Source organism: Mus musculus, chromosome 11, assembly GCF_000001635.26.
Source record: "Mus musculus strain C57BL/6J chromosome 11, GRCm38.p6 C57BL/6J".
In the NCBI taxonomy this organism is placed as follows: domain Eukaryota; kingdom Metazoa; phylum Chordata; class Mammalia; order Rodentia; family Muridae; genus Mus; species Mus musculus.
In genome coordinates this window covers 31,358,637-31,371,090 of record NC_000077.6, presented here as the reverse complement: position 1 = coordinate 31,371,090, position 12,454 = coordinate 31,358,637, and the positions used below count along the sequence as shown (strand labels likewise).

Here is a 12,454-nt window from a genome sequence, read left to right as displayed (position 1 = left end):
CTGGCCTCTTGGGCACGCGATGGTCTGTGGCCGCCTGACCCAAGGCTGCCTGGGCCTCCAGGCCACCAGCCAGGAAATGATGCAAATGAATTTTCACCTGGTGAAATGAATTGTCACTTGGATCCCTGAAGCCCAGACAGGAATCCGTCTGGACTGGAGGAGGAGCGAGACGAGACGCCCCAGGTGTTATTGGACCCATCAAATTCAGGCAGAAAGTGGGTAAGTCAATCAGGCCAGCAGCTTCCACGCCTGTCCTCAAGCGCCTTTAAATAAAACAAAAACCAAAAAACCCAAAAAACAAAACAAGCGTCAGGACGCTTAGGAATTCCCACCAGAGTTCAATTTGCTCGCACCATCTCTGTGACCAGGTATCTGTCCTAATCTGTTCAGGTCTCCTGGCTGAGAATGTGACTGTGTTCCAAAGAGGAAACTTTCCCAGCTGGATATGAACCCTGGGGACTCTGTCCCTGTGAAGACCGACTTCTCCTGCCCCCCACCCCCCTTTTTTTAGTTTTTAGTTGCAAGTAGAGTTGGCATCCGCTTTAATTTTTCCCCCTCAGTCCATTCGGCCATTGCCCCGGAGCACACGCGCACGCGTCTCGCACACACACACACACACACACACACACACACACACACACACACACACACACCACGCAAACGCGTGCCATTGCCCCGGAGCACACGCGCACGCGTCTCGCACACACACACACACACACACACACACACACACACACACACACACACACACACACACACACACACACACACACACACACACACACACACCACGCAAACGCGTGGCCGCCGCCAGGTCTGCAACTTTGTGGGGCGATCGCGGAGGCGCTCCGCTTCCTCCCGTAGAAGTTGGCGCAGGCCCCGCCTCCCGCTGTGTTGTCAAACGGGCCGGGGTCTCCGATTGGTCCAGCCTCCGGGACAACACCTGCTCGACTCCTTCATTCAAGTGACACCAGAGCTTCCAGGGATATTTGAGGCACCATCCCTGCTATCGCCGGGCACTCGCGGCGCGGCTAACGGCCTGGTCACATGCTCTCCAGAGAGCTACGGGAGGGCGCTGGGTAACCTCTATCCGAGCCGCGGCGAGGAGGAGGGAAGGGGCCAGCGAGGAGGAAGAGTGGGAGGAGGGGGAAGCGGCGGAGGAGGAAGAGGAGGAGGAGGGGCGCACAAAGAATCCAGGTCTCCAGGCGGGAGGGTGATACCCAGAACCATGTGTGCGGAGCGGCTGGGCCAGTTTGTGACCCTGGCTTTGGTGTTTGCCACCTTGGACCCGGCGCAGGGGACGGACTCCACGAACCCTCCGGAAGGTCCCCAAGACAGGAGCTCGCAGCAGAAAGGCCGTCTGTCCCTGCAGAACACAGGTAAACGCGTGCGCCCTGCAGCCCAGAGCTGCCGGGGGAGAACAGGGTGCATGCTCGCGGCGCGCCGGGTGCCTTTAGCCCCAAGCCGGCGACCCGAGCTCACCCCGGGCGGCACAAACTCTCCGTGGCTCGGGACGTGCAGAGGGAAGAGCGAGGCGAAGCGAGGTCTGGCTCGGGCTGCGAGAGCCGGGGATCGGCACGTGCTAGCAGGGTGATGAAATGGCTGAGGCAAGACTTGTTGCTAGCCTTCCCCGGGGCTGAGGGGAACCGAGGCTGTGCCTGACGCTGCTGCCAGCTCCAGCCAGAGTCCCGGGCCCGGAGCAGGGCGCACTTCGTCACGCCTGGCCCGTGCGAAGTACCAAGGGACCCCAGAGCTGGGCTCGCCCTGCACCCAGAACTTCGTTTCCAAGCCGGCCAGCCTGGCATGTACTGTCTCCGTTTTCTCCAAAGATGCCGGACAGCCCAGAACTTTGCTGGCCAGTTAGGAACTTTTCCTTTGGGGGAGGGGGTTCGCAAAGCGTACCTCTGCTGCTGCAGCCATGCTCCTAGCCAAGTCAGCACGGGAAGAACTGTTGACACGATCCGAATCGTGCGCGGCCCTGCTCACCAGCAAGCTGCAGTGCAAAAGCCTGACGTGTGGCACACGGGGCTGGCCTTCTTCCCAGCTCCCGGGAGAGAAAGAAACGTGTCTGCCGCTCGTCTCCTTACGCCCCCACCCCCGCAATTCCTCGGGGGCCGTGTGAAAGCGGCGGCCGTGGCGTGCGTGCGCTCCTTGCCTGAGCCGGAATGCACAAGTGCTGGTCAGGGTTCTCCAAGTGAGTGATCGCTGCCCTGCTCGCGACCACGCGTGGAGTCAGTTCAGCCTCTCACCCCCGCTTGTCTAGGCGCACAATCAAGGGTTCCTCGTCCGCCCTGCCTCCTCTCGGGTTTAGGCACCCCTTCACAAGCACAAGCTCGTTCTCATGCTAGATTTCATCTCATACAGATTTTTCGACTCGAGCCCCGCCCTTCTTCCAGAATACACTTTCCTCATTGTAATTTTGCGGTTGGTTTAAATCGTAGAACTGAGCGAACCGAGAGAGGCGTGAGACTGCTCTGCCGCAGCCTGACAGCTCCCTGTCTGTCCTTTCAGGCTGACGAATTAGGACATCTTGGAAGAGGGAGCAGGCTCGGGGCCTCTGGGATTCGAGGGGATTAAGTGATATCTCACACCGGATCCCTAATTAAAAGGAACCTCCAGAGAAAGGTGGCGGGTGGAAAGGCCAGCCCCCACCTGCCTCCTGCGTTCTGAAGCTGGTGCCAGCTGCAGCTTCCGTGGCCTAGCATTTTTAATGCGGGTGGTTTGGAGGCACGGCTTTAATAGGAATCTTGTTTTGATTTTTAGGTGTTGAATCATAAAGCTGAATTGAAGTTGCTTGGACGCTTTCATCTGGGTTCAGGAAGGAAATGGCCAGATCTTAACGGCAGTGGCTTCTGCAGCCTCAAGTAGAGAACGACATTTAATTCATAAAATGTGGTCATTTTCAAATCTTATTTTCCCTGTGGGTTTTAAAAGCTGAAGTGCTTTGGGCTCTTGAACAGTAGTCCCACAAGTACCTTCATTAAGTGGAAACGATAGAAGGAAGAAAAGAAAACGCTCAGACTAAATTCTGATTGTTATATTTGTTTATTTTGGCTAATTTTACAAATACACATACTTTTCATATGTATTAGAAAATAATGACATTTTCTTTCCACTCCTTAGATTCTGAAATTGGCTCCACTTTTCTCTCCTTTTTTTTTTCTCTAGCCCTTATTAACACTTAGCATGGCAGAAAACTTTGTATATAATTTTTCATTTTAGCGGAGATCCAGCACTGTTTGGTCAATGCCGGGGACGTGGGCTGTGGTGTGTTTGAGTGTTTCGAGAACAACTCTTGTGAAATCCAGGGTTTACATGGGATTTGCATGACGTTTCTGCACAACGCTGGAAAATTCGATGCCCAGGTAAAAAGAACATAGAGAATGAAAAATATTCTGGGTTGGTATAGTGTGGTTGAAATATTGGCTTGGATAGACTTGTGAGCAGATTTCCTGGGTTTAAGTTGCTTGAGAGAGTCTGGTGTTTGCAGGTATGCAGCTGGGCGCCAGTAGCTCCACGTTCCCCCATTGCTCTGCTCTCCGGAGTGCCATTAAGCCAAATCCTTTTCTGCATTCTCATGCTATAACCACACAGGCAGAGCAGACTGGACACCAAAGCCAGTGATAAAAGTGAACCCATTCCTCAAACCCAATACATTAGGAAGAAAGGGCTGAAGTGGTAGAGATCCTAGGTATAGGTAGCAAAGGTTCTTCTGATATATGCATATGTATACACACACACACACACACACACACACACACACACACACACACACACACACACACAGAGGCAGGAAGCCTAGACAATTCACAGTCTCCAAAGAGAAGGGAACAGAGTCTCCTCTTCCAATCTGAAAAGTCAAAACCATGACCGAACCTCCCTTGCCTTACAGTCATAGCTGAATCCACCTCAGATATATCAAGGTAGAGCTGAGTTGCTGCCCAGGGCAGAGAACCAATAAGCAAGTTGATGGTTCTGTCACAGAAGGCCCAAATGTGTGTTTAGATGGCTTTGTGGCATTAGGATTGTCTTCATTTTGTGCCCTGGCTCTCAGCCCCGTTGAAACACCCTGTTTTATCTCATGCACTTCCTCTTTTATTTCACTGGAGCATGATGACGAAGTTCGGAAGAGGTCAACAGTTGAGATATGATTTTATAAAAGTCACCAGTCACCATCCACAGACACCTTGTGGACAGCCTGACAAGCAAGGTCTGTCCACCAGAAAGGGATGTGATAGCCCCTGCAGCCTAAACTGTGGAGGATGTGAGGTAGCAGAATGGGAAACAGAAACCAGGAGGAAAGGGAGAGAACTTTGAACTCCTCAAGACTCCATAAAAAGATTCCCCCCAACCCCCTGGAGCTAGGACACACACCATAGGAAATCCCAAAGAGAGGAGTATGTCTTGGGCCTTCCCACCGGATGTCAGAGAATACAAGAGGGCTTGTCACAGCCCTCACAGAGGTCATTGCTTGTGTTTTCAACCAACCCTTCCAAGTCACTTCTCAGCACACAGCTACTTAAGAAAGAGCCAAGCCCTGCCCTCCATTCCATTTGGCTCCAGCCAAATAAAAGAAACAGGGGCCACAGGAAGGGTGTGTATGCTACGTGGGTTTCCACTGTCTGTAGTCCTATCTAAAGAGAAAACCAAAATAAATATGCTGGTTGGCTTCCTACTTCCAACCTAACCTGGTTTGCTTTCTCAACTCAGTGATTTCCAGATCTGCTTCTAAAGAAACAAACAAGCAAAAACAAAAACCAGGGCTCACCTCTTCAGATGGCCCATCACCATAGTAACTGAAGGGAGATTCATGGCTGGTCACCCAACAATGTCTCTAGGCCAGGTTGTTAGGAGTGGAGGCAGGAGCTTGCCCCCATTTCCCGGAAGCTGTCTCCTTTCTGGCCTTGGCTCAGTCTGCTGGGGTTGCCAGGAAAGCAAACTGTGGGTCACATGTGTGCCTGGCTGGGAGGATGCTTCCTTTCCCACTCACAAGCTGCCACGCTACATGCCAGGTGGACCTTTTAGAAACTATAATCCCAGCAGTTTAAAAGCAAAGGATGTTTCTCCTGGAAGCACAAGAGGAACAGATAAGACAATGAGACCTAGAACAGAAATGCAAGGTTCCAAGATCATGGCCTCCATGGATGGAGAGCAAAAGAGAAGTGTGCTCTCGCTAATACTAGCCAAGGAGTTATGGTCCAATCCCCTGGGGTTCCAGAGAATTTGCTACCGGGCAGCCTCCACCCAGCTGCCTGGAGGAAGCCCCCATTTCAGGAAACCAGAAGAGTAACTGGGATGGGGAGACAGAGATCTGCTAGTGTATCAACCTCACATCCACTCTAGCCTGATGCACGGGGTTTGGGGAGGTGTCATGTCACTTTTGGATGTAGCTCCCATATAGCCTCTCACCTGGAAGTACATCCATTCGAGTGGAACCTTGGGACTCTGAGATCAAAGACTCCTGTGCAAGCCTGAGACTGGCAAGTGTCATCCTGGCTAGTGACGAGCTCTCCTTTGGCCCCTCCCTTCTTTGTCCTCCATCTCCAGGGAAAGTCATTCATCAAGGATGCCCTGAGGTGCAAGGCCCATGCCCTGCGTCATAAATTTGGCTGCATCAGCAGGAAGTGTCCAGCAATTAGGGAAATGGTTTTCCAGTTGCAGAGGGAATGCTATCTGAAGCATGACCTGTGCTCCGCAGCCCAGGAGAACGTCGGTGTGATTGTGGAGATGATTCATTTCAAGGATCTCCTGCTGCATGAGTGAGTAGCGTCCCATCCCCAGGAGAACGGGAGGAAGGGCTGCCTGGCAGTGGGGTCCTGAGGGCTGGAAGTATGTTCAAGGATGCTATTTCTGGAAGTAAACTACCTCCTGGTAGATACAGTTGGGGGAATGCTCCAGAAAGCTAGAAAGCCCCCCAGAAGATCATCAGATTTGAAATTCCCACAAACAGAAACAGATGATTATTTTCCACTCTGCCCCTAGCCAAGTCCCAACTGGTTGCTGTGTGGTCCAAGTAGCTCATGGGTGTCAGTATAGACAGCTGGTACCTGGTTTTGTTTGCTAGATGCTTTGCCAAGGATGTTACCCAGCCCTCACAACAACTCTTTATATCCCCAATTCACAGATGAGAAAACTGAGCCTGCTGAGGTGAATGACACACAGGGAAAAGCAAAGCTAGGGTCTGGCGTCCAGGCAGTGTGGCTACAACATTTACACTCTTAAATGTTCCAATTTGATCCGCAGCCTTTTCGTCTTTCAGAGACTCCCCTTCCCCTTCTCTACTTCTGAAGAAAGCACAAAACAAACATCAGAAACATGCATGCTAAATTGGATTTTAAAAGTCACAATTCAGTGATAAAGCCAAAAACTCTCATTCTTTGAAACTTGCCCCAACTGTAGGATCCTGGATTTTGCAGGGCATTAGAGCAGACTACACCATTGTTTCTAACATGAAATCTGGCCTATAGGCCCCAAAGACAGATACAGATCAAAAGGGAAGCCACCATTGAGCAGACCAGTGCCAGTCACTGCCCCCTCTGTAGCAATGCCTGTCTTTCCAAAGTGACTCATTGGGCCAAATCAGCACAACTTTAGGGACAACCTCCCAGTTATGTCACCAACATATTCCCTGCCTTCACCACACTAATGCCTAGGTTCTATCAGAAGCCCCCTCCTATCTGCCCACTTTATATGGTCGTTAGAAGATTGCAACACCTTGCTTGGTACAATATTGAATTATTCATGGTGAAATTCTGCAAACTGCTCTTTTCAAAAGAAAAATATCTTGCATGGTTTTAGAACCCCATTTAACACTTTACAACATATTTTTATTTTCCCGAATATTTACAAAGCAATGATGTAATAGCAGCAGCAATTGTAATTGTCTTGGATTTCTCTTTGGTGTGCCAGGACCTTGTCTATGGGATATCCCATGGATTACCACGTTTGTCTTTCCAAACTAACTACAAGATTGAAGGTAGCATCTCCATTCCATAGAGAAGGCTGGTGACACTAAGAGCTTGTTTCTTACTTGTGAGATTTGATTCCTACCTTGAAGCCTGGGGAATGGAAATGCAGTCTTCTCTGGCTATGCACTGGGGATGGACGCTTCAAGGCCCTCCCTGACATCAACATCCATGGATGAGAAAGCCTTAGCTATACCAGTGACGTATTTGCATATGACTTAGCATCCTCCCATCTACTCTGGATGAGTGATAATACCTAAAGACAACACAATTGCTGCAAGATGTTAGTCTACAGTGCTTGGGAAATAGTGTCAAGAAAAAAGTCTGCTTCAGCACAGAGCCAAGCAGTCTCTGGAAACAGTGCTCTGGGGTTGGCTAGTTGAATCCACAAGCACTGTATGACTGAAACTGCATCTGAAGAGTAAGTCGGGATGCCTTCTGCCCCGCTCTTCCTTAGCCTGTTCTTGTTAGACCTGATAAGGCTTCTTGGGTCTTCATATGTGACCAGAGCATCTTCCTTTTTTTAATTGCTCCATCATCGTCACCAGAGGGTTAGGGTCTTTTACTTCAAGGTGCTCTTGAAAGAAGTGCATGTTTACAGCCAAGGAACCTCTGAAGGCTCTGTGACTGATTTAAGATGGCTTCTTGACCTTGTGAGTGGGAGGCTGGGCACCTGGTAAACATCTCTGGTAGAGTCCTGGAGTGTGTGAAATGTTGATATCCTCTTAAAAAGGGAAGTCTTTGGGATAGCTTGGAATTTTCAGGTTTGGGGAACACACACCCCACCCTAGAATTTACAAAGGGCTGAAGCACTGTGCTGTTCTAGTGTCTGTGTTCTAGTGTCTGTGTTGTTCTCGTGTCTCTCCCAGAGAAGCATGGCCTCCAGACTCTTTGTTCAAAGGGTCCTGCATGCCATTTAGAATAAGCAATGGTAGCTAACACTGGCCTGCTCTGGAGATGCAGGTGACCCACACCCTGAGGAGAGGCATGGATGTCTTAAGAACACTGCCAGGAGACCACGTGCAGGGCCTACTCCTGCTAAGCCAGTCCTTCTGGGCAGTGGATTGGGCCAAACTCCAGCTACATTCCCTTGAAACCCTCCATTCCCTGTTGCAATGCATCTCTGCAGTGCCTCAACTTCAAGCTGAATTGCCTGAACTTTCCCAAGTTTTCAACCAGTTTAACTGGCTAAAGGACACTTTGAGCCCTAAAATACCAAGAAAGTCATCTCTGAGTGTGTGGCAAGAGTCATGAACACTAGAATGTGAGCCAACTTTGCTTTTTCACGCTAAAGAGGAGGAAGTCGGTTGCTGCAGAATCCAAACCATTCCATCCTCTCTTGGGCTCATGTTGGGAGCAGGTTACAGCAGCAGTGGCCAGTCTGCTGCAAGCTGCCCCTGTCAGTGTGCCTATCTACCCCACTTTTTCCTTATGGTCTGCCTCCTCCTAGCTGTGACCATCTCCCTTGGTCTCTGCACACCCTGTCACCAGGTACTGGCAGCCACCAAGGGTTTGGAGCCTCAGGCACATCCCCCTCCTTCAGCCTTGTTGACACTCAGTTGAGTGCTGGATTTTGTCATCAGACAGGCTCAGCCTGCAGCATGAGAAGGCACCTTGCCAACCCAAAGCACGGTTTAAATTAACTTACTTGGCCACACACACCCTCCCCACAGGGCTCAGCTTCCTCCCTGAGAGAGAAGACAGAGCAAGCCCAAGAGTGGAGGACTAGTCAGTCCTGCCTTGGAGGCCAGTGTCTGCCTTGAAGGTCCGGGATCCAATGGTAGATACACGTGATGGGAAAGGCACCAGAGACAACTGTATTCCCAGGAGAGTTTCATTTAAGAAGCATAAAGGGGAGAGTCAGTTCAGATTCTGATAGAGTCAGCAAGTGAGTGAACATCTTCTTCCATTTTGTAGACAGACTCAGTAGACTTGAGCTTCATAAAATAGTGTTTGCTTCCAAAAGGTGGAAGGATATGAGCAATCTCAGCATCCCTTTCTGGGTACCTTCCTCCTCAAAGGGCTCAATGAGACAGGGTGAAACTATCCTTTACCACTGGCAGAGGCCTGCTGGAGAGAGCCTCAGGACCTAGCCCACCAGCTGGGCACAAACTGAAGCCTAAGGAGTAATGTAGTCTTCAAAACAGCCAGCTCCAGAATGCTCCTTTGGGCTGTTCTCAGGCCAGGAAGTATGCCCAAGTGTTCCCAGAGGGAACTTTCCTTTCACACTCTTTCTGGCTCTTACATCCTCAAAGTAAGGACAACTCAATCCTATTTGAGGAGCAACTAGCAAATGGCAGTGACTATAGCACACATAACAGACACTGCTTTTTCTACAGAGCAACAGTTGCCAACTTGCAGGGGAAGTTTACACACACTCTAGGGTAGCCATCCAAGAGTCAAGTCAAGTCTCAAGGAGGAAAGAACCCTTGCTCCTTATAAATGGCTGCACATCCCATGGTGACTTCCCTATCGGGGGAGCGGGAGGGGGGGTAGCTGTATGTCCTAGGCAGATATGTCCAGGACGTATACTGGCTAGAGACTGCTTAATTCTAGTTAGCCACACAGAGTCACACAAAGCATCCCACATTCTTTCTGGAGTCCAAAGAGGCCAGTGAGAGTTAAGAAAACCTCAGTGGATAGGTCCTGAGAACTCGCTGATGGAGACATATTCTACCAAGAAAGCCTATAAATATAAAGAGTGCGCACACTTCCTCTGCCCCCTGGAGCGAAGTCCTCCACCTGTTTGGCTAAAGAAGAACTCAGGCTGTCTGTCATTGGCTTCAGTGCAGGTGGAGAGCACATCTCTGAGCCCCCCACAGACCTTGTTTGCCTCACAGAGCTGTTTTCCTTCTGGACACAGGCACCCTGACAGCCAGCCCACACACCAGTGAAAGGGGAGTCCTGGCTGACTGAGGGCTATGGACCACATGTTAACTCCCTGCTACCTGCAAAGGGAGATGACACCACAGGGACCTGTCATCCATCCCCAGCACATCTCAGTCCTTCGCAGACTCCCTAGACAGGCATACCCAGCAGCTTTCCAGAAAGCCCTCCATTGTAAGCATAAGCCCGGAGCACACAGGCAGGGAAAGTGGCATTGGGAGTGCCTCACTGACAATACCTATGAAGGGCAAGGTACCTCTGGGGTCTCCTGAAGGCTGCTCAAGAGCTCCTTAGTCCAACACTTGCTGAATTTTTCACTGAACTCACACACACACACATGAATTTGATATTGAAGGACCTCCACCACTTACTAAAACTCACCAGTTTCTGCAGCTTGGATGTGCCCAAGGTATGGTCTCTGTTCACACAGCTCGTCTGCCTGGAATTGCTACCTTAAATTAATGTGCTAGCCCTTGGCTTTCCTTCTGTGTATCCACACACTGTCAATGGCCCCTTTTCCTAGGGCTCTACACCCATCTGAGGAGCAAGAACCTGCCTTACTACCCTCAGTTGCCTGCTATGGAACCAAGGCCACAAAGATCACCCAAATTAAACAGTGTCTCCCTCTTTCTTGACCTAGTCCCAACTCCCCAGGGCTCCTTTAGGTCATACTCCATTCTTAACTCTTTCTGCTTCGGCTCTCATCTCTAGGCCCTATGTGGACCTTGTGAACCTGCTGCTGACCTGCGGGGAAGATGTGAAGGAGGCAGTCACCCGCAGCGTCCAGGCTCAGTGTGAACAGAGCTGGGGAGGCCTCTGCTCCATCCTGAGTTTCTGCACCTCCAATATACAGAGACCTCCCACGGCAGCCCCAGAGCATCAGCCCCTGGCAGACAGGGCTCAGCTCTCCAGGCCTCACCACCGGGACACAGACCATCACCTAACAGCCAACAGAGGTGCCAAGGGTGAGCGAGGGAGCAAAAGCCACCCGAATGCCCATGCTCGAGGCAGAACCGGTGGCCAGAGCGCTCAGGGACCCTCTGGAAGCAGTGAGTGGGAGGATGAACAGTCTGAGTATTCCGACATCCGGAGGTGAAATGAAAACCGGGCCATGAAAGCTTTCCTCCAGGCTGTCCATTTTCTTATCTATGGACATTCCAAAACATTTACATTAAAGAGGGGGGATGTCACACGCTGGATGTGTGCAAATTGTGGACTTCGTGCAGGTGTGTGAACAGGTGAGATGAAGATTCCCGGGCAGCAAGGTCTCGAGTGCCTGGTGGGTTGGCACCTGTGTAAGCTTATTGGCGGGAGTGTTGTATTGAATCGGCCGTGTAACTGTCTCTTCGGTCTGTGGAGTTAGTTGGTGGCTTAAGTATGGTCTGTTGGGGGGAGGTCAGCCGGGGAGGGAAGGGGCCACAGGTGGGTGGTAAACCCTCCCCCACAGTTCCCAGTACTGTCTGCACAGAGCAGGGGCTGGGTTCTGGGGTAGGGCTGAGTGGAGATACAGCTGACAAGGCAGAGAGAGCAGAGAGGAGGAAGGGCTTAGCCCCACTCAGTCCCAAACCGGAAGTTTAGTGTCGTGCATGGGATCTAGTGTTTCAGAGCTGCTGGAGGGGACATGGATGGTACATTTTCTGTGTGTCATTTCTGAGCCATTGTTCTGTCTGGGGGACACTGAAGGAGTGGCCCTGTTTGTTTATTTTTGACCACTGTTTCAAGTCTCCATTTTACTTTTTTTTTTTTTAAATCAACTGACATCTATGTGTCTGTCATCTAAATAAATGGCTTTCAAACCAAACAACTGGGTCACAAAAACCAGGTTAGAGAAGGAAGAAAACCAAACCAACCCTAGCCCACCTCTGGAGGGTAATTTTTTGTGAGGTGTTTTTTTTTTTTTTTAAAGAGCTCAAGCAGCAGCACTGCCTACATGGGCGTCGTTTCTTTCCCACCCCTGAGCACTACCCACCCCTCTTCCCACCCCTGCCCCCAGCAGCAGCCCCTGAACAGCAGCACTGCCCACGTGGTGTCTCTTCCCCACCCCTGCCCCCAACAGCCGGATACCTAGAGGGAGACTTTCACACACAGCCTTTCTTTAGAGGTTTGCTATCTCAGCTTGATCCCAGTCAAGGTCCATGAGCCTGTACGTTGGATCGGTACAGCCAAGTTGGAATTCAACTTTGTGGCCTCCGCAGTCCTCAAAGAGGGAGAAGAGAGGAAGGCATCCGGACCGCTAAGGAAACCGTTGCCTGTGGGGAATGTCACTCTCAGCATACTTGGACGAGTAGCTTATTCTCCATGGCCAAAGTGGAAACTTAACAACAAGGAGAGAGGTGTGGATAGACAAAAGAAAAGTCAAAGGGGAAAGAAGGGACTTCACAGGTTCTCAACATCATAATCTCCTTCCTCTTTGGCTGACACAGTCTTTTGGCAGCCAGTGTTAGAGAAGTGGAGGGTATCCTGGGCCAGGTCTCCAGAGCAAGGCTCGGCCAACTTTTTCTACGAAGGGCCAAATAGTAATTAGGGAGTTTCAATTCGGCAAGCTGCATGGTTTCTGCTGCCGATAGCCAGATCTGCCATCATAGCACAAAAGCACCCTCTGC

At 50.7% G+C, this 12,454-nt stretch overlaps 1 protein-coding gene across 1 annotated transcript; it reads left to right on the top strand.

Moving 5' to 3' along the window:
- Window positions 1–1,029: 1,029 nt before the first annotated feature.
- On the top strand, window positions 1,030–11,650 carry Stc2 (stanniocalcin 2). The gene is made up of 4 exons (NM_011491.3): window positions 1,030–1,379; window positions 3,223–3,365; window positions 5,548–5,759; window positions 10,563–11,650. The coding sequence occupies exons 1-4, from the start codon at window positions 1,229–1,231 to the stop codon at window positions 10,945–10,947; spliced, it is 891 nt and encodes a 296-aa protein (NP_035621.1). The 5' UTR covers window positions 1,030–1,228; the 3' UTR covers window positions 10,948–11,650.
- Window positions 11,651–12,454: the final 804 nt, after the last annotated feature.

Bases quoted from the DNA above. Each gene is read 5' to 3' on its own strand.
- Stc2 (NM_011491.3), top strand. From the start codon at position 1,229: ATGTGTGCGGAGCGGCTGGGCCAGTTTGTGACCCTGGCTTTGGTGTTT. The intron at 1,380-3,222 runs GTAAACGCGTGC...TTTTCATTTTAG, and splicing joins TCTGTCCCTGCAGAACACAG to CGGAGATCCAGCACTGTTTG. The intron at 3,366-5,547 runs GTAAAAAGAACA...CTCCATCTCCAG, and splicing joins CTGGAAAATTCGATGCCCAG to GGAAAGTCATTCATCAAGGA.